This window comes from Lagenorhynchus albirostris, chromosome 2 (assembly GCF_949774975.1).
Source record: "Lagenorhynchus albirostris chromosome 2, mLagAlb1.1, whole genome shotgun sequence".
Lineage (NCBI taxonomy): Eukaryota > Metazoa > Chordata > Mammalia > Artiodactyla > Delphinidae > Lagenorhynchus > Lagenorhynchus albirostris.
This window is the reverse complement of record NC_083096.1, coordinates 95,747,722-95,770,167: the sequence shown is the minus strand read 5'-3', so window position 1 is coordinate 95,770,167 and position 22,446 is coordinate 95,747,722. Positions and strand designations below refer to the sequence as shown.

Below are 22,446 nucleotides of genomic sequence, written 5' to 3'. Positions count from 1 at the left end.
TTATTCATCAACAATTCAACCCCAGTCTCATTTAGACTCTTACATAAAGGTGTTTCAATCTAACTTCTATTTTTCATATTGATCAAATAATCATACACACATCTTTAAAAAGCAACTAAAATATGTGGATATATATTTTAAAATATAGCAACATCATAAACACTAATGGTGTTTGTAATCAAGTTATCGAGAGTCACTAAATATTGCATAAAAACATACAGCTCCACAACAAATATACTCAATGAAAACAACTAGTTGCAGAATGAAAATTTTTGTACCCTAGCTCTGAGTAAGTAGTTTGAAGAGAAAAAAATAACAACTGTGGAGATTACATAATTACATTATTTATTACTATGTGATAAGATATAATAAACACTGCTATATTTCTAGAAAAGTAGGGAATCCCTGAAGCAGAGGAATTTTCATGTAAGATGTCTGAGGAAACTTACAAAAGGTGAGGAATTTCACCTGGACTCTCAAGAAACATGTTCTTTGAAAAGGAAGAGAGAATGGAAAAGTGTTTTCTATGAAAAGAAAAGGACATAACAAAAGGTATAGCAATAGAAAATGTAAAGCATGCTAAGAGAAAAGTGAGTGGTAGGAAAATATGAGATTCTGGCCTAGGGTGGTCCAAAGCCCACTGGGAGCTCCTTAAAGAGTTTGCAGTATGGAAGTGGCATGATGAAATAGCATTTTAGAGAGATCAATGTTTAATTATTGGCTCTACTGCTTTTATTACTGAATTCTTACAATCACTTCTAAAGCACATGTAAAATCTATTTTTGCAAATAACATATAGAAATTTTGATGACCAGGTAACTATTACTTACAGGAGGCCCATCAGCACCAGGGAGTCCTCCAAGCCCTGGTTTTCCTTGTGGTCCCTAATCAAATAGAGAAAAAGAATATTTTTCACTTAAAAATTGAAAATAATGAAAAGTCTGACTTTGTACATAGTGATATACAGCCAATAAAATTCTTAACTTGAGTCACTGGCTTTCATCTATAAGCAACAAACATCTGAGTACTTTTTAACATATTATGTAGAAGAAATGGTATATAAAGATAGATGAAAACCAAATTTAACATCTGTCAGAGACATGCAAGTTTTCATACTGCTTAATAGTCCTAAATGTGTCTTTTTAAATTAACAAGTTAGTTTTCGCATACCACAATAAACTGGAACTTATAGAATAAAAAGGAAAACAATATAGGTCAATATACAATCAATATACATTGATTTATATCATTGAAAAAGCAAATATTGGCTATTTCCATCAATGATGTTAATAGGTGCCAATTCACAGGGAACTATATTCAATACCTTGTGATAAACCATAATGGAAAAGAATATGAAAAAGAATGAACTAAATCACTTTGCTGTACAGTAGAAATTAATACAACATTGTAAATCAACTGTACTTCAGCAACTATTTATTCAACAGATTAATCTGTGTTTAATCACAGGGGATTTCAAATCTCATTTAATTTGATCATTGGTAAGGTTGGAACATGCTAAGAATGACTATTACAAGAAGTAGACCCTTCATTGGGAGAAAAATTGGCTTTCTGCTTAGAATAATTAATTTTATCAAGTCTTCAGAGCCTAAGCCATTATTGCTTACTGGTCAAGTCATTAGCCAGAATTTAGAAACAATTAAAAGGGCAAGGATATATCAGCAATCCTAGATGCTGGATGTAGGAGGATTTTTCCATTCTTAGAAAGTATTTAGAAAAAGCATTGTATTCATATACATGAATAGTACAGAATTTAACTAGAAAGCCTCACTTAAATCACTTAACAAGAAAGTCTCACTTAAATTACTATGGAACAAAACACAAAAATAAAGGTAACCTTTAAATTGAAAATCTGGACTTTATAACTGAATTTAATTGCATCTCATTTACAGGATTTAAAAGATTCAATTCCCTTCACCACTCTGCAAAGTCATATATAGTTAAGTAATCTAACATTATGAAACAATTGTTATAAAACCTGTTTTTTTTTAATGGCAGTATTTTGCCTTCCACTCAAATCATTTTTTCTCTCACAGTAAATAGTCTTATTTCTTCAAAACAAAATGTAGATTACAAAGGCAAAACTATTCCAGTAATTATTATTATCAGCAGATATATTTCTAAGACCATGACCTTGTGTACAATACTACATGGATTTTATGTTGTTGCTATATATTTAAGGGTAGATGAGAAACACTAAAACTCTTGTACTATAGGATGATTTTTTAAATCAAGTTAAAATCAATCCATCTTTTTTAAAATGGAAGCTCCATGACAGTACAATATTTTGTCTGCTTTCTTAACTGCTTGGTGTCTCCCTACAGGAATGGGGACAAAGTTAAATGAATGAATGCCATATTTTAGATTTTAATAAAATAGTTAAAATTTATTGTGTCTCTATGCACTATGTTAAGCAATATATATACATAATATATATTTATATGTATAGTATCCATTTTAAGTCTCAAGCAATTCCATGAAATATCAGCATCAAAGAGCTTGAGTAATTAACTAATGTTAATACATCACAGAATTGCAATATAAATGAATCCAGATCTGTAGCCATATCGTCAAAGTCCTTGCCTTTAACTAATATATATTTCGTGTCTTGCTTTTTCTTCTTTAGCTCATATGGTTATACAATACCATTTGTTTTCTGTAAAGCCATTAACATATGTGATGTAAATTCTGAAGCCATAAATTAAATCACAGGACTTAACAGTATATTTAAGTTATCAACGTGTCAGAAAAGCAATATAGTTGTCATCCATTTTAGTTAATTAGCTTGAACTTTATAAAATCTTTTATCACAAATATAATAACAGCATAGGCTATGATAACTTAGGACAAAAATATAAAAGTTATTGGGAATTAAAAATATATGACATTACTTAAATTATATTTAATTGTGAGATTATAGCATGATCCAAATGAAAACATTATTCACCAAGTTTTGAAAGACAAGGCTCTTGAGCCAGAATAAACAGAACACAGTATATCATAAAGAAAATAAAAGTAATATAGGTCCAAAATAAACTATATACCGTAAATGCAATACAAATAAAATGCATTTTCTTAATGTTCTTGAGTTTCTTTCTCCTTTTGATGGAAAGAGGCTGTCTTTGGACTCAAGAGCTGGATATGTTCAAAGCAGAGAAAGAAGCGGCTTGTGCTTAAAGACAGCTCTCTTCCTACCACAAGAAGTGCAGTGAATCAGATTCTATATTTTACCTGTGACTCAACAAAGGGAATTCAGATATAACAGCTTTCCTTAAAAGCAAATTCTTACTAGGAATCCAGTTCAGAGATGATAAAATTATTGTAGAAAATTCAATAGGCACATGCCTCAAGTGCAATTTATGGTTATGATGAGCTAATCCGAAATATGTTAAGAATATATGTCCAGATTAAGATCTCTGATCTAAAGCAAAGATTTTAAATCACCTTTGGTACCTAACATCTTAAATAAATAAACCATTTTCCAATAGCACTCTAATACTGTAAACATATGGAAAATATGCACAGAGAAAAAGTACTTAAAGATCATTTAAGTTTGATATGCTAATTCTTAACGTTAATAATAAGTAACTTGGTAAGAATGTTACCAAAGGACTTGAATATATATTTTACCAAAGAATATATAGAAAAGGTCAATAAGCACATAAAAATATGTTCAGCATCACTAGTGATTAGGGAAATGCCAGTTAAAACCACAATAAGATACTATTTCACACCAAAAAAATGACCATAATCAAAAAGAGAAGCAATATTAGTATTGTTGAGAATCTAGAGAAACTAGAATCCTCATAAATTGCTGATAGGAAGGAAATATGGTACAACCACTTTGAAAAACAATTGGAAACTTCTTAAAATGTTAAATATAAATTTACCATATAACCCAGCAATTCCACTTCTAAGTATCTACCAAAAATAAATGAAAACATGTCTACACAAATACCTTTTTACAAATATTCATAGCAGCACTATTCATAATAGCTGAAAAGTGTACATAACTCATATGCTGAATAAGTAAACAAAATGTGGTATATTCAATCAATGGAATACTATTTGGCAACAAAAAGGAGCAAAGTGCTGACACATGCTGCAATATGGATAAACCTCAAAAACATTATGCCAAATGAAGCCAGACACAAATGTCACATATTATATTCATTCATATGATTAAATTAAAATATTAATTTCGTTCCTATATCTTGTTCACACGAGATGTTCAGATAAGGTAAATCTATAAAGATAGAAAGTAGATCAATGGTTGTCTAGCTTTGTGGGTGAAATGGGGAGGGCAAATTGACACAAGGTTTCTTTCTGGGGTGGTATAAGTATTCTAAAAATGTGATTGTGGCACAACTATAAATTTACTAAAAATCATTGACTTGTACACTTAAAATGAGTAAATTTTTAGGGTATGAAATTAACCCCAATAAAGTTGTTAATTTAAAAAATATTCATAGAAATCAACAAAAATAAGAAAAAATATATTAGAAAGAATTAGGTAACACTGTGCTGTAACTATAGGGGACAGGAAATATTACTTAGGGAATCTGTCAGAGGAGATAGGGACAAAAGACATCTCTTTAATTAAAAACTTATTCTTGTTTTGATCCAGACATTGAGTTATTAAAAAGAACATCATTTGCCATTTATACATGAGAAACGGTGGCAATAATAACGTCACAATTTTCCCTTAATTAGACCTTGCTAAAAGCCTTTTGTCACAAGCAAACCTAATTACATTTTTTAAATAATGAGAAATAAAAGGAGAACCAAAATAAAGAGAAAACACTCACTCATATCAGTACGTTTCTGAAATTAATATAGCTTAAAATGTCACATTTGGAAGTTATCCAAATGGAAACTCTGTGAAATTTTATCATTTACAGTTCAGAGACATATGAATGATTGCTGCTCACTCTGTGCTTTCATAATTTAACTCTAGATTAATTCTTTATATGCTGGGACATTTAAATATCTTATTAAAAACAGAAGGCAGGCCTTATACCTCCCTAAAGTTGACAACACAAGCTTGTTTACCAGACATTACTAGAACAACAGAATAACTTACTTTTTCACCGGGAGGACCAATTGGACCTTGTGGACCAGGAAGACCCTATTTTAAAAGAATTCATTTCATATGTCAAGAATCACATCACAAGAATACACTTTTAAAATAGTAAATGATTAGCCCTCTATTTTACATGAAATGATTTATGAGAATCTATATATATATTCCCCCACATTCCCCAGAAACTTTTGCAACACTATGAGGGGTTTTACATAAGCTACTCTTCTGGCAATGGATATGTAATGTGATCCTATTCAGAACCCTCCTGCAGGTGTCCTGGCATTCCATGAACACCGAATGACTCATTTTTCTCTTGGAAGAAAGAGGCCTCTGCAAATTTGCTCAAATTTTTTTTAAAAAGGAAAAACAAAAAAAAAGAATCATCTTCCTACATTCACAATAAAAACCCTTAGCCCTACATAGAAAATTCTGAGGCTGTCAATTTTCTTGTATAAAGATACCATCTTATCCCATTATCTCAAAAAAGCTGTGATGGTTTAGACTTACTTGAGGTCCTGGATTCCCTTGCTGACCTGGAGGTCCAGGCTCCCCTTGGGGACCCTGCCATAGGAAAATATAAAGAGTCTTTAATAAAACTATTTCACATAATAGGTTTTTTCTTCTCAGTTGAAAAATAGTCCCCAAATCATGTTTCCCTATAGAGAATCCGGAAAATCTTGCAAAATATTAATGCTGGCAGAAGAACTTGGCAACACATTGTAAGAAATCTTAATTTTAGATTTAGCAACAAAAGTGGTTTGTTAGTACTTAGATTACAGAAACGAGTTATCTTATGGATATTTTCTACATACCATGTTCCCTTTTGGTCCTGTGGGGCCATCCACACCTGCGATACCCTTCAATGACGAAAAAAATATGCTTGAGTGTTAACAAGTTCAGATGCTACAATGGAAAATTTAGAAGAGTAACCGAATAATATGACACCCAGTAGCCTAGGTTGACTAAAAAATCATTTTAGAACTTAATGGAAATGAGGGGAAAAGCAAGGTCTATACTCTCCTCTCCATGCCCATGGAGACAACCTAACAGCATTTTCCACTCCGAGTTCGGAATTTGACACGAAACAATAAAATAGGTAAACTAAAAGGAAGAAAAAAGAAAGAAGCCAGTGGAGTAGGGTATGCTCAGTTAAACTGATAGGCAGCATCATTAGGTCTTAGAATATAACAGAGCAGTAAACCCTTGGCTGTCTACTGAAAGCTTTCACAGCCTCCTGGCTTTAAAAAGTCTGGTAACAAGCTTTCCCTAGGAAATCTTGAATGTATTCAACAATACATACAGGCTGTCCTGTAGGTCCTGGAGTTCCCCTTGGTCCTAGCAAACCTCGTGGACCCTAGGAGGAAAAGAAAAACACATTCTCATAAGAAATGCCTTCAAAACATGCCTCTTCCTTTAAATAAATATTAATGTAATGTTTAGATTAAAATATTTGTTCATCTTCTTTTAATGGTGTTTAAAATGCCATTTTTATATGACACAAATATCTAGTGTTTATATTGATCCAAAAGCCAAGATGGACAAGAAAGTCTTTAATACAGAAGCCGTATCTTTGATTTTTATAAATTTACATATGAATCACTTGGGAAATTTTAAAAATAGGAAATATTTTAATGCTTTAAATAAGTCACTTTTGTGTCATATTCCAATTTGAATAGCAACACTGAATCTTATTAAATCTTATTATTCAATAAGATAGACTACACAAATAGAAGAGTCCTGATTCTCATTTATTTTACAGTTAAGTAAATTCCATCATGAAAGAATATTCTACTGAGAGAAAGAAACAAACAGCTGGATAACTATGTTAGCAAGATTATAGAAACCATTTGCTTGATTTTTAAAATTATTATGACTTAATTAATTTCTGCTATTCTTCTTCCCCCTCCTCCATTTGTTCCTCCTTCTTTTCCTTCTTTAGAAAAGTGAATACAATGACTTATTGTCATATTCACTTGAGCTACTATGCCTTTTAGTTGACAGGCTCTATAATGTGGAAAACTAGGACTAAAACTAGGAGGCCTGCTTCTAGTCTGGTTCTTTGATTAACTAGCTTTGGGTAAACCTTTCCAATTCAGTTTCCTCATTTGTAAAAATCAGTGGAAAAAAGGATATAATCTAGTAAATTTTATAGTTCTATCTGGTATATACTAAGCACCTCATTTTTGTGTTTCTTCTGATAATAAGATTAATTTATCCTAAACACATAACTAGATTCTAGAGCTATTGATGATATAAAAACTGAAACAAAACAAAAAACAGCAACAAAAACTAGGTAAGGTTTTTGCCTGACAAGATGTTATATCCCACAATTTTTTCTGTTGATTTTCTAAGACTTTCTTTAACAAAAGAAGAGCTCTCAGTATCATTTTTAAATGTTTTTTTCACATAACAAAAATTACCTGCTTAGCTTAGGCAAGACGGCAATAGTCATATGAGTTTATTATTGACTTTATATATGTAACACCAATCACTATTCCTTCAAAACGGGGTATTATTTAAAAAGAAAAAAAAAGAAAGTTGCTTACAGCTTCACCTGGAAGACCCCTTGGTCCTATTTCTCCATCTTCTCCCTGTCATGGACAAAATGAATGGGAGAGTGATGCAATCAGACAATGTAACATTTCAGCATGATTTTGTTCTATGTTTTAATTTTAAATATTTCTTAAAAGAAATGAAGTTTAATATACCCGCATTCCATCTTCGCCAGGAGGACCAGGAGGACCTTGGGGACCTCGTTCACCCTATTAAATAAATCCAAGTATAAGTAGAACACAAAATAAACTAGAATATTTGTCTATCCTACAGCTATCCTACCAAATATAACGGAACATTTGCAGAAAAAATTTATGCTCTATTTTCCCTCCTCAAAACGCTTCAAAGATAAATCATAATTTTACATTAACTGGTGTTATATATTAGTATGCTAGGAAAAAATGTTCCCTCAATTTTGAAAACAAAAAGGTTTAAATGAAATTCCCAAATAATTTTCAGACATTTAATTATTACAAACTAATAGAAAAGTATTTTGCTGAAGACTGTCTTAAACATGGATACACTTTGCTGATTTTTATTTAATTTACATTTTTTCTGCTTCTAAAATAATTCTTATTAAATCAGCACAGTTCTAGAAAACTAAAGAAATTTTTGGAGTTTTTAAAAAACAAAATTATATATTTTTCTCAGCATGTGATAGGCACTTGCTAGACATTCATAGTGCTCTCTTTTCTTTATCTTTCTATTTTTTTATATTCTCCAATTTCCTAATGGTTGTCCCATCTTCCTTCTTAACTTTTGGAGAAGAAAAATGTGAAGATCCAATTCTGATCTTTTTTCGAAAGACCACATCTTTGCTTAATTTCCCACTAAAAATATTGACTGGATTGCCGTTCAACATTGTATTTTGTTTAGCCTTAGTGAATTATAAGCTCTTGCACTGGACTGCAAACTAATATTATCACAAAGAAGTAGCTTGTGATGTCTCAATCTACTGGAGCCATCTAATTAGTATAATAAAATACAGTGCCCAGTATATTGTTATATTAATGACAAACTGCCTATAGATGTCCTCTTTTGAGTATATTTCCACAGACAAAATGTAATAAGGAAATTGAGGCAATTATCAAAAAATTAGAGGCAAAATTAAATCTCCACACTTGTTCTATAAATGTATTTTCCATATACGTGTACATAAAGATTCCACATCAACTTATGTTTGTGTAAACTGAGTATTTTAATGTCTAAAAGAAATTAAAGAACTTATATGAGTATCACACATATAATTCTACTTATCTTTCTTCAAGTATCTAGTAGATGTACTAATTTATATGAGTTCACAAATACTTAAATTAATTTTCTTCTTATATCTTAGTGTATCAATATTTCGTAGTATTCCTGTATTATCCCAATATAAAAAGTATAAAATGTATAGAATGGTATATCTTACCCTGTGACCCTTGTCACCTGGCAGACCTGGAAGTCCATCAAATCCTCGATCCCCCTGTAAAATCACCATCATCATCATCATCATCATCATCACCGTCATCATTATAATCACATTTCCAGCCTATTTCTGTACTGTAATTTGAGTGTGAAATGTTCTTTCATATCAAGAAACTCTATTTTAAAACATAAAAATTTCAGGGGTGAACTGAGATACGAGATCTGAAAATACAAATGTATGAGATGAGCTCCCGACCTTGGCCCCGGGTTCTCCTGGCATTCCTCTTCCTCCATCAGCACCCGGACGACCCTGATAATACCAAAAACATGACTAAGCAAAAGGGATTCCAAATAGACAGAATAAAAGAAAACAAAATAACTGATGATTTCAGATGACCTCAAAATATACAATGAAAACTAACCATACCCTTTTTCCAGATTTTCCTATTGGACCAGGAGGACCTTGGACACCACGAGGGCCCTATACAAAACATCATAATTAATTAATTTTATAGAATTCCTGATCAGTAAACTTAATCACATCAAGAGAAAGGGCTTTAGAAATTTATATCTTCTTAGCTTTACCTTAATCATTTTAACACAAGAAAATTATTTATGTAAAATTCTACATAAAGCAAAAAGACAAGAGAATTGATTTTTCCAAATGGTTTCTTGCCAAAAAGGAGTCATGCTATTTTATTAAGTTTATATAGACATGCGATTACATTTAAACACAAGGCATATAAACTGATATTTTAAGTTTGAAAAAATCCTCAATTACTAAATATATTCTCAAAACCTTGCAGTTTTACATTTCACTTGACTGAAAACACTTCCATTTTATTCCTCTTCTCTTCGCCTTCACCTTTCTCTTCATTTTTTGGAGATCCTATTCTGGATATTTATTCTTTTATTGCAGGTATCACATTGAATTATAATTGTCTTTTTTTCATAGTTCAATCTCCCATTAAATTGTTAACTACTGTGATTTTGGACTAAATCTTTTTCTCCGTTATACTCCTATAATTTAGCACAGTGCTGGTACATATTTCTTTCAATCATCTACAAAATCCTGGAGGATCACTTGGCAAACCTTAATTCAAATTATTGACTAGCACCATGCCATGTCAGATTAAAGTTTAAAGATTCTCAATATCTTTCTTGAAGCAGTATAGTACAATGTTATATCAATATACAATGTCTTATTTGTGAATTAATATATGTTTTTTAAAATAAAATTACACAGCTAATAATAGATCCAATATAGATCCAGTAAAAATAGTATATAGGCCTTTGTATTTAATTAACTATACCCTTTTTAAGTTTAAACAATATGCATATAATGAGTGAGGTAGAAAATGCAACACATATTTGAAATTACAAATAATTCTTATGATTACTGTGAAATGTTGATTATAGAAATATGAAATTAAGGTTGCCTAATAATTAGAGGTTAAAAGAATATAGCTTTTAAAAAACTATTGCAGCAAGAAAACTCTATCCTATACCACAGCTGGAAGGCAAGGAGCAATAATAACAGGACAAATCTTGTTAGTTTTCAATGAAAATGATCCTTCATTTGATATTGCATCTCATTGGAGTTAAGGAAAACTGCAAACACCATGAAATCTACTGCAGCATGTTTTCAGATTCATCCATTTTGTAAAGAGGTGAGTCTGACCCAAAAGTTCATAAACTTTGCAAAAGACATATCAATATTTTTATGCAATTCTCAGTTAAGGTACAAATGTTTTCCATTTCTTTATGGCAAAATTTAACAAGCATGAAAAAGAAGGTTGCCACATTCTGTGCCACCCAAATATCTTTCTAAATTTTGGGGGGATTTTTTTCTCATTTCAAAATAAACTGTGGTGCATCCAAACAGGGGAATATTATACAGCAACAAAAAGGAATAAACTATTGATGCACTCATCAACTGCAACAAACCCCAAAGGCATTATGCTGAGTGAAAGGAGCCAGTCTCAAAGCTTACATAATGTATGATTTCATTTATGTAGTATTCTTGGAAACATGAAACTGTAGTGATGAAGAACAGATCAGTGCTTGTCAGGTATTAGGGGTACGAGAAAGTTGTGACTGTAAAGTGGCACCAAGAAATTGCTTGGGGTTATGACTGTGGTGGTGGTGATGAAGAATACATATAGGTGTTCACATTCAAGTTTACATTATAATATTGTTAAAATAAAACTAATTTTAAAAAAAGAAAAAAATTAGTTGGATGGCCACTTGAGAGCTCCTGTAGCCCAATCTGAGTTTATATGTATTGAGTATATCAGAAAGCATTTTCATTAAAAATGAATTTTAAAAATACATCACATTTTGCTTTTACAGTTTTCTAGAATAAGTATAATTCATAATGTGCTTATAGTGAATGTCTCTATCTACTTATTATCATTCAAGGAAAAATAATACTTTTAATTTGGCACCATGTAAATATAATGTAAGATCTTTTTAAGAATTTCAGGTCAGATGTTCTCAATTTCTCTTAATTTCCTCAGCTCTACAAAGGGCTTAAAATTAGCTTCTTTTAGGTATATTAAATATTTTTTCTGAGAGAATTTACTAGATTTTATTCTCCACAGGAAACATGTTAGGCTTGTGGCAGGGCCACTATAAATACAATTGTAATAGTGCTTCTCTGTTCTGTACAATCTCAAGCCAATCTAATGTTCTGAAGACCTATTACTATCAAGACTTTCCCATTCTAGCTTATTATCTTCTTTTAATATTTTTTAAATTAATAAAGTTATTGGCAGTCAACTGACCGTTAGAGATGTTTCAATTGAAGAAGGTGATGTGAGCTTAAAGGTAATGTAAGTAATTTTTTTACTCATAAAACAGATGGTAGACACTTCAATTACCCTAATAGATAAAATAAACTCAAAAATAAAATAAGTGAAATAGGTTAATTTTTACCTGAGGACCTGGATCACCCCTCTCACCTTTGGCCCCAGAGGAACCAGGCCCCCCCTATAGAGAAAAGGTGAAGACATAATCATTTAATTTTGTAATTCCCTAACCAGTTTTTTTCCTACCATTTTCACTTGAAATAATTAAACATTATTCAAAATACATTTCTTCAAATAGTATGATTTTATTAGTTAATACAACAAAATTTTCAAGTCCTCTGATTGAAATACATCTCTTCTCAGATTTTGACTGTATTCCAGTGTGTGAACTATATTTAAAAGTCTATATTTTACTGATAACTACACAGAAGCAAGTTTCATGAAATCACATTGAAATGTTCTTTAATGTGTATGCCATCAGAGCACTTACGATGATACACAGGCGTTATTTATCATTACTCTGTGGTGGAGTACTAGAGGAAATACATTTTTACAGAATCGGGTACACATTGAATTCATTTATGAAACTTGGCAAATATTAATGCTGTTATACTCAGAAACTTCTCAGACACTGAATTCTATAGCAATAAAATGTCAAGAACAGATGCTATTGTTGTTATTATAATTGTCCTGAAATAATGTCAAAGCATTTTTTCCTAGATTGGTCTATTTTTCCTTAGGAGAATAAGTCCTTATGACAAATGCCTCTTCCAAATATTTACATAATTCACAAAGTGCAACAAAAGCCTGGCATAGTAACTGGAAAAAAGTATAAAACCACTTTATAAAAGTGCTGTGAGTTTTAAAAAATAAATACTAGGCCATTCATCTTCCTAAAAAGCTTTAGAACACTAAAATTGAACATAGTGGTAATAGTTCATTCTGAAGAAGTATACTTTGTGTGTTTAAGAAGTTTCTGATTTATTTAAATCAATAGAGATTCAATTAAATACTACAGTGAATCAAAGTGCAAAAAGGTTAAAATTATGCTAAGCCTGAAAATGCTAGGTATCTAGAGCCTCCTGGTGGCTCCAAAGTAAAATAACTATTAATATGACTGCCAAAAAATATGACAACTCAAGTAACATGAATATTCCAATCCTGAAAATTACAAGAATGATGACTTACAAGTGTCTAATTAAGAATTCTGGCAACTAAATTTCTTCAAGAGAGAAACTGGGGTTCTACATTAAATCAGATTATTAAGCATAGAATTGAATGCAATTAAAGGACAGTCTATTTTTAATTACTTTACTACATTATATCTTCTGTATATAAGCACAACCTACTCAACAGATTATAATTACTTTGCCCAAACACTTATTCTAAAAATCGCCATGTAATAATTGACAGGAACAGAATAGGGTAAAGAACATTTTCTATGTTTCCTGAATATTTTAAAATATAGATCTCTTTTAGTCTATAAAATCAATTGGAAACAAATAATTGAAAAAAGGAATATTTCACTGAAAGAATGAACATATTTATGTATTAAAATATTGTTTCTTTTTTAAATCTTAATATATAAAATATGTTAGACTCTAGAATTAAGATTTTTTAAAGTCTGTTATAATTTTATGTTTTGGAGCAAAGAATAAGAGAAGAGAAAATGGTAAAAACAAACAATGTGATTTTTTTCTCTCAATATCAACCTTTAATATTTTAGGAAGCTAAAACTTTCTATAACAAAGACTTAAGTAGTAAAATCAATTAATCTTGGATATTACATTGAGAATGGTAATGTAATAACATGGCTGTCAATGTTTTCTCTTTGCCAACATGCTGTGAATGTCTGACCCTTAAGGACTGGTGAAAACAGGAACAGTTTAACGTAACAAGCTTTCACTGGTTCTGCTCATCACTGTTCCTACCCTCTACAGATCCATTAGACTTGTGTTTCTCAGGATGATAAGCAGGAAAATTCCTTTGGATAATAAAAAATCTCAAGAACTTACAGATGCTAGGCTGATATTTTTAATTTAAGCAAAAGGCAGTGTTTCCCAAACACGCTTGACCGTAAGAATCAGCCTGCTGCACTCGTTGAAAATATAGTTTGCCAGTTCCGACCCTGAATATGCATCATTAGAGCCTCAAGTTCAAGACCCCAGGAACTTTCACTTTTTCTTTTCTTTTTTTTTTTTTTTTGCGGTACGTGGGCCTCTCACTGCCATGGCCTCTTCCGTCGCGGAGCACAGGCTCCGGACGCGCAGGCCCAGCGGCCATGGCTCACGGGCCCAGCCGCTCCGCGGCAGTGGGATTCTCCCAGACAGGGGCACGAACCCGTGTCCCCTGCATCGGCAGGCGGACTCCCAACCACTGCGCCACCAGGGAAGCCCAACTTTCACTTTTGATAAAATATATGGGTAATTCTTCTGCCCCCAAATTTGTAAAACACTAGCATACTGCTGATTTTCCTCAGTCATGTAAATGTGTTATTATTAACAAGCAATTACATATTAACTCTATTTCTTCCTTTATTAAATGACATGGAATCTTTCATCTTCCCTACTATATTTTGAAAGGCAGAAGAGTAAAACTACATGATAAATACATAATAATGCATTTAGAAGTGTGTATAATTTAAATTCTGTGGAACATATTGCCAGAACACATGTTCCACATGAGCTCATATGATTCAGTATAAAGCCCTCCAAAATATATGAAATGTTATAAAATTTCAAGACTGAAGAGAACCATAAATTTATGGAAAAGTAGATAACAAACTCTTGAATAAACTACATGAAGAAAACTATTTTTCCTCCTAATAAGATCAGTAAAACTATTTAATTGATTCAAATTTGAATAAAATCATTTTGCTTTGTCTACTAAGTAAACCAAAGATAAACTTTGAATGTTCAGAGTAATAATTTCTATAAATACCATTATTTCAATAAAACATTGTGAGCATATAAGATCATATTGAAAGTATACTACAGCTTTTTATATCAAAAAAATACTTAAAATAGAAATTATTCCATTCATTTTAAAATCAATGAGAACTCAGGTTGGAATTATACAATGTTCTTTTCCCTTAAGAAAAAAGTATGATTTAAAAAGAATCTTTGTTTTGTGTTTGTGTGAATTGCTACACTGCTTAGCATTTGGTAAGTTTCAAAATATTTTAAAAAATATATAGAATATTAGCTTGTCAGTAAGCTTGTAAGGAAAATAAAACACTTATTTGCCAAGAGTCTCTAAAAGACAAAATAATTTCTCTAATATCTGAAGCAGTTAATGGAATACTAGAGGCAACTTAAAGTTTAAGCCAAGTCTCCTGCTTTCTCCTAAGATTATGGAAAAATTTTCATTGGCCTCAAATATTTTTTTCTTTTTTAATAAATTCTGTTTAACATAAAATTAAATCTCAAGAACTTACTGTACACTTGAACTTCAACAACTCAAACTATTATGCAAATAAATTATAGTTTGAAAAGTTAATAATTGGATACGTGATTCAATTATATTTTTCACTGTATTTGTTTGATTTGAGAATTTTCCATTGTAACCTTTTCATTAAAATTTACTGAGGACTGAATTCAGAGAGATTTCTTAAATGGAAACCAAATCCAAGTATAAGTCGGTATATTTACCCTATTTTCACCAGCCAGAGATATGAAAACTGCCTGGCCAAAGTTGCACAAGGAACTACTAATACAGGAATTTAAACATATATTATCTTTTTGGGTAACCTACCACAGGACCCGGTCTTCCAGTTAGACCCATTGGGCCAGGTGGACCTCTCAGAGCAATCTAGAAAATAAAATATAGCAAATTCAGGAATGCCTCCCTGGATGAACATATTAAACCACAATATTCATTTGCACAAGTTACCCTTAAGTAGCAGCTCATCAACAGAGGTATAATAGCTACATAGTAGAAAGAGTGCCTGATTACTGAAGAATCACAAGTTTTTAGAATAACAAATTGACCTAATAAGTATTAGACATTTTTTAAGCTGTTGTGACTTATATACAATCTTGTACCATATATATTATGATTTATTCAATGACAAAAGTTAAAATAGATTTTAACATCTAATAAGAAATTTAATATCTGATGATTTTTCTACTCAAAAGTGCATTGAGAATATTGCATAGGCTTCTCTTAAATATGTAGGTGTAATTCTCATTGACAATACTTTTAGATGTGAACAATTTGAAGTGCTTTAAGTGAAAGTTTTCTAGCAGTATTTTAGGATAAAAACTATGACAATTCAAGCCAGACAGTAAAAAGCAAAATTGATCAGAAAGTGCTTAGATAATACAGTTATTTTAACAAATCTCAAATTTAATGCTTTATAGAAAAATACATTTATTTTGTAGAATCATAGGCATGATGGACTGATTACATGCACTATTGACACTGAATATTAGAAATGTGAAATTAGCACTTGGAAAGCTAGAACAAGTAGAGTAAAAGGATAAATATTTGACAGATGTTAAATTAGTATGGTGTGCTATTTTTTAATATTAGTGATTCCAAAAGATGAATATTTAGATTGCCAAAACAGATATAAAAAATAATATTGTAATAGAAATAATGTAAAATCAAATTAGAAAAGTGCATGAGATGGAAACAGTAATATCTCCAAAATTTCACTACTGACTCACCATGAGATTTTTGACAATACACTTCTTAATCCTTGAGATTAAATATCTGAAAAATTGGAATTATAATGCTTGCTACCTATTTCCAAGGAGGTTAAAAGGACTAATAAAATTAGGAATTCAATGGCCTAATAAACTATTTAAGCTCAAATAATTACCTAAAATCTGTTCAAAGTAATAAAATTTATAAGTTGTAGGCATCATTAGTAAATCAATTTAAATATTTTTAGATTTGTATTATGCCAAGTTCTAATAAACAAATATTTAAGTTTTTCATTTTCTTTATAAATGATGTAACCAAACAATGGCATCTTTTCAGATTAATAGACTTACACTCTCAGATAATTTATGCACTCATAAATTTATGGTGATAAATAGTTATCACCAAAATGATTTATATCACTTAGGAAGCAGGTACCCGTATCCATGCCAACTATAAGCCCTTTATTTCCTTTTTCCTTGAAAAGAAAAAAAGACTATACTATGAATAAAAGTATTATATGACTTTCAACCTTTTCCTGATCCATTCTTTTGATTTTCTTATCTATATTTTAACTGCACTGGAGCTAACTTAAAAAGCAAACAATTTTATATTTTATAAGTATACAGATAGTGAAAAGCTTTTAGCTGACAAACAAATATGAACTGAATGGATTTGGTTTAAAATATAGATTACAATGATTCGAGCTTAGAATACATATTTGAAGGTTTCTTTCCTCCACAAGAATGCCTAAGAAATTTAATTTTCTGGATTATTTGGGATATCCTGAATAATCTATAAGATTGGGTGGAAAAATTATTTTAAACTTTACCCTCTTACTTTATTTATTGGTCATTGACATATGCCTTTGCAGGGAAAACTGGATGTGAAAGATAAAGGGTGATACATATAAATCCATCAGTACTCTTTGAAAAAAAATTAGAAAATTTGTGTGTTATGGTCTGCATGTTTTTGCCAGAATTATGTATGGCAATACTGTAAGGGTCAGTCATTTAAATTAAATATTAAATTAAAGAAAATATTCCTATCGGAAAAATAGATATTATCTTAGTATCTTCTCCATCTAAATTCAACATACTATTCAGAAGTATTTTGTTCATAATAGTAGCACCCTCCAGATACACACACACACACACACACGCGCACACACACACACACACACACACACACACACACACACACACACATGCACACTTTCTCTCTCTTGCATAATTTGGCACAGAATCAGGTTATGGAACTACATGTTGATCCTTTCTTACCCGAGCTTGCTGAAGAATGGCCTGGGCCTGAGCTTCCTGAGCAGAGATGATTGGTCCTTTGGAACCATCACCACCATAACGAAACTAAGAAAAGATAACATACAGAAGCTCAAAATAAGAATTTCTCAAATAGGTGCATTAATTACTAGATTAAAAACTACTTACTTAAAATGGTGGGATTTTACAAAAGTCCATGGTAACTCCATCATGAATCATGATACCTAGATTTTTTTATAATTTTCTTTCTGTCCATTATAGAAGTTTTCTAGACCATGCTTTACCACTTGTAGAAGAGACTACAGACTCCTTTACAATTTTAAATTCCATAATTTTTGAAAACTATGGAATAAGCTATCATCCATTTCTTTACCTGCACAAACGCTACCCATTCTACTCACTCATTTGTAAAAATTCTAAATGCACTAAGTTCGGTAGTGTTGTAGATCAACTGCTATTTTGTTGAGCAAAACTTCTGGAATCTCTGTGAACACAGAGGAAATCTTCCTTGAGATAGATTCAGTTTGTTTACCTTTTCTTAAGTAATTATACTAGGAAACTGATCCTTTCTGTATCCCTCTATAAAATGCTAAAGCTCCTTTTTCATTTTAACTCAAAATGCAGCATGAATAAATTTCTCTCTATGTTATTATTACTTGAATCTTTATTACATTTAAACAAATAAATTTTTTCCACAAGAACTTGGGCAACTTTATTTAAAAAATTTTTTTATTGAAGTATAGTTGTATTAGTTTCTGTTGTATAGCAAAATGATTCAATTTTATATATATATATATATATATATAAAATATATGTGTATTATATTCTTATTCTTTTCCATTATGGTTTATTATAAGATATTGAATACAGTTCTCTGTGCTATACAGAGGGACCTTGTTGTTTATCTATTTTATATTTAGTAGTTTGTATCTGCTAATCCCAAACTCCTAATTTATCCCTCCCCCCTCCCTTCCCCTTTGGTAAGCATAAATTTGTTTTCTAAATCTGTGAGTCTGTTTCTATCTTGTAAATATGTTCATTTGCATCATATTTTATATTCCACATATAAGTGATATCATATGATATTTGTCTTTCTCTGTCTGACTTACTTCACTCAGTATGATAATCTCTAGTTTCATCAATGTTTCTGCAAATGACATAATTTCATTCTTTTTAATGGCTGAATAGTATCCCATTATATATATACATATATATACCACATCTTCTTTATCCATTCATCTGTTACTGTTATTCATCTGTTACTGGACACTTAGGTTGCTTCCATGTCTTGGCTGTTGTAAATAGAGCTGCTATGAACACTGGGGTGCATGTATCTTTTTAAATTTGAGTATTCTGTGGATACATGCCGAGGAGTGGGACTGCTGGATCATATGTTAACTCTATTTTTTAGTTTTTTGAGGAACCTCCGTATTGTTTTCCATAGTAGCTGACTCAATTTACATTCCCACTAACAGTGTAGGAGGGTTCCCTTTTCTCCACACCCTCTCCAGCATTTATTATTTGTAGTCTTTTTAATGATGGCCATTCTGACTGGCGTGAGTTGATACCTCATTGTAGATTGGATTTACACTTCTCTAATAATTAGCAATGTTTAGCATCTCTTCTTGTGCCTATTGACCATCTGTATGTCTTCTTTGGAGAAATGTTTATTTAGGTCTTCTGCCCATTTTTTGATTGTTTTTTTTTGTTTTTGTTGTTACTGAGCTGTATGAGATGTTTGTATATTTTGGAAATTAAGCCCTTGACAGTCGCATCCTTTGAAAGTATTTTCTCCCAGTCTGTTGGTTGTCTTTTTGTTTTGTTTATGGTTCCCTTTGCTGTGCTAAAGCTTATAAATTTGATTAGGTCCCATTTGTTTAGTTTTGCTTTTATTTCTAGTACCTTGGAAGACTGACCCAAGAAAACTTTGCTATGATTTATGTCAAAGAATGTTTTGCCTATGTTCTCTTCTAGAAGTTTTATGGTGTCGTGTCTTATATTTAAGTCTTTAAGCCATTTTGTGTTTATTTTTGTGTATGGTGTGAGGGTGTGTTCTAACTTCATTGATTTACATGGGGCTCTCCAACTTTCCCAACATCCCTTGCTAAAAAGATCATCTTTTCCCCATTGTATATTCTTCCCTCCTTTGTCAAAGATTAATTGACCATAGGTGCGTGGGTTTATTTCTGGGCTCTCTACTCTGTTCCATTGATCCATATGTCTGTTTTTGTGCCAGTACCATGCTGCTTTGATTACCGTGGCTTTGTAATATTGTCTGAAGTCTGGGAGGGTTATGCCTCTAGCTTTGTTCTTTTTCCTAAGGATTGCTTTGGCAATTCTGGGTCTTTTATGGTTCCATATACATTTTAGGATTTTTTGTTCTAGATCTGTGAAAAATGTCAAGGTTAATTTGATAGAGGTTGCATTAAATCTGTAGATTGCTTTGGGTAGTATGGCCATTTTAACAATATTAATTCTTTCGGGCAACTTTAAAAAGCAATCTTAAGGTAAAACAAATAATTTTTGGACAATGAATAATACTATAGATATATCGTATTTAAAAAGTATTAGCTAGTGTCTATATGGTAGTAAATAGCATATTAACTTTATGTTAATACATGAAATGCATGTTACTCATATGACTCAGGATAAAGCACATGATTAAAAATATTAAGAAAATCCTCTAAGATTTCTTGTCAAAAAATATAATGAAATAATAAAGCCTCAGTTCTACTGCAGAAATAAATATTTACCAGAATTTTGCTTTAGCAAAATTTATCACAATTTCTGAAGGCTGCTTCATTTCAAGTATCTCTACCTCATACAATGTTTTTTTGATTGATCTATAATATGGTTAAGCGATATTTTTCATCAGTAGGATGACAAAACATTGGATCATCTTTATAACTATAAAAAACATACCGGTAACACTAACATGGTACCAGGAGGACCAGGTAAACCATCAGCTCCTGGTAGACCGGGACGTCCTGGGGGACCCTAGGGAAGTAAATAAAATCATCAAAATTAATCAATAAATAAAATAATTAAATGTATTAGAAACAGAATAACTTTGAATACCATAAGTCTACATTATCTACTTTGTGTTTGTCCTCTACTTCTTGGTTAATCTCCTTTTAGTAAGGATACCTAGAGAGGATTGTATTTCATTGCAGTAGTTTTATATAATTTAAATAATGCACAAATTTATTGCCTACTCAAGGAAGGAGAAAAAAAGGGATTTTACAAGAAGAGTTTCAATAGACTTAACGCAAATGGTCTATTTCTCCATGTGACCCAGGATGTGATCTTCAAATTAGGATGTAGCCTTATTAATTCAGTCTATCAGTATTCAACTAAATAGTCATGGGAGTTTCTGGTAAATATGTCTGAACTCAAAAGGAAGAACTTAATCTAATGTATTGGGTTCATATCAAAATGGAAATTGATTAAAAATAAAAAATTTTCTTACTAATTATAACATAGATAAATGCACATTCTTTCACCTCACTTTTATAATTATAGTTAGAAAAGTTAAACAAAATTTTGCACAACACTGAATTCATATGTTATCCAAGTGAGAATAATATGTTAAACCTGTAGAATATATTTTAATTCTTTTCATTTATGTTGCATTCTTTTGTTATGAGTCCCTTCACTTACCCTCTCACCAGGGTCACCAGGGGGTCCAGTGGGGCCTTGTAGACCTGGAGGACCCATAAGACCCTACAGAGAAATAAACCATAATCTGAGTTAGATTCCTGATTTTGTTAGTATTCAGGCAAATTCATCCTACCAAAATCAAAGAAGAACTCATATTCATAAATAAACACTCTTCTCCCAAACAATTGCCCTATTTATCTTCCCATAAAAAGAGAACATGTAGGGACCACTTTGTAGCTAGCTCAACTCTTCCTCTACAAGGCTGCTCTCAGGGTAGAGACAGACATTCCAAGGAAGAACAGGAAAGGAAATCCTGCCAATGTACAGTCCCTGAGGTGGAAGTTTGCTCCCAGTTCTTACTGAAGAAATGGTATACTCATTTAATTAGACTGCAAAAATGTGACAGTGAAGTTGAAATGTAGAAATCATTTATATTCTTTATGGGTAAAAGTATTTAAAGGCATCAGTATAATATATTTATTTCACATGACAAGAATTTAATTAATTCCACAAAAGAAAGAGGATTTCTTACAAAGTCAGATCAGTACAACTACCTGACAATAAAGACACCCTGATGAGTAACATTAGCCTTATTAGGAAATGACAATGGAAGCTGATAGTCACTCCATTCAGAAGTACAGATAAGGCAGCTACAGTCCACTTAGAATTCTCAGCTCTCTTCTTTGAGATATATCTATACCTCTTAAAAAAAAAAAAGAGGGCTTTTTTTTTACTTGTATAACTTTCAGGCACAAAATTGAAGATGAGGTTAGAAAAGTCAGAGATATTTAAGCAACAAAAATATTTAAAACAAAATTTAATTTCATAGCTCTCAAAAGAATATCATTTGGATAGCCAAATCAGAAAGCGATTGAAGGCCACCGGGTCCTCTGACCAAGTATTTGCCTCTATAATTCAATACTCAAATTAGTCTAAAATGTATAAATTCAACAGTGTAATAGAAATCTTATATCTTATTATTTAAAAAATC

General features: G+C 31.4%; 1 protein-coding gene across 3 annotated transcripts in view; it reads right to left on the bottom strand.

Moving 5' to 3' along the window:
* Window positions 1–22,446, bottom strand: part of COL11A1 (collagen type XI alpha 1 chain) — a 190,839-nt gene that overhangs the window by 98,282 nt on the left and 70,111 nt on the right. For all 3 annotated transcript variants that reach the window (XM_060142441.1, XM_060142440.1, XM_060142442.1), the window contains 15 exons: window positions 21,456–21,518; window positions 20,718–20,792; window positions 17,799–17,882; window positions 15,625–15,681; window positions 11,999–12,052; window positions 9,489–9,542; window positions 9,318–9,371; window positions 9,066–9,119; window positions 7,810–7,863; window positions 7,648–7,692; window positions 6,402–6,455; window positions 5,914–5,958; window positions 5,609–5,662; window positions 5,102–5,146; window positions 831–884 (listed from right to left, as the gene is read on the bottom strand). In XM_060142441.1, the coding sequence (XP_059998424.1) occupies window positions 831–884; window positions 5,102–5,146; window positions 5,609–5,662; window positions 5,914–5,958; window positions 6,402–6,455; window positions 7,648–7,692; window positions 7,810–7,863; window positions 9,066–9,119; window positions 9,318–9,371; window positions 9,489–9,542; window positions 11,999–12,052; window positions 15,625–15,681; window positions 17,799–17,882; window positions 20,718–20,792; window positions 21,456–21,518 (846 nt within the window). The remainder of the gene's footprint in view (window positions 1–830; window positions 885–5,101; window positions 5,147–5,608; window positions 5,663–5,913; window positions 5,959–6,401; window positions 6,456–7,647; window positions 7,693–7,809; window positions 7,864–9,065; window positions 9,120–9,317; window positions 9,372–9,488; window positions 9,543–11,998; window positions 12,053–15,624; window positions 15,682–17,798; window positions 17,883–20,717; window positions 20,793–21,455; window positions 21,519–22,446) is intronic.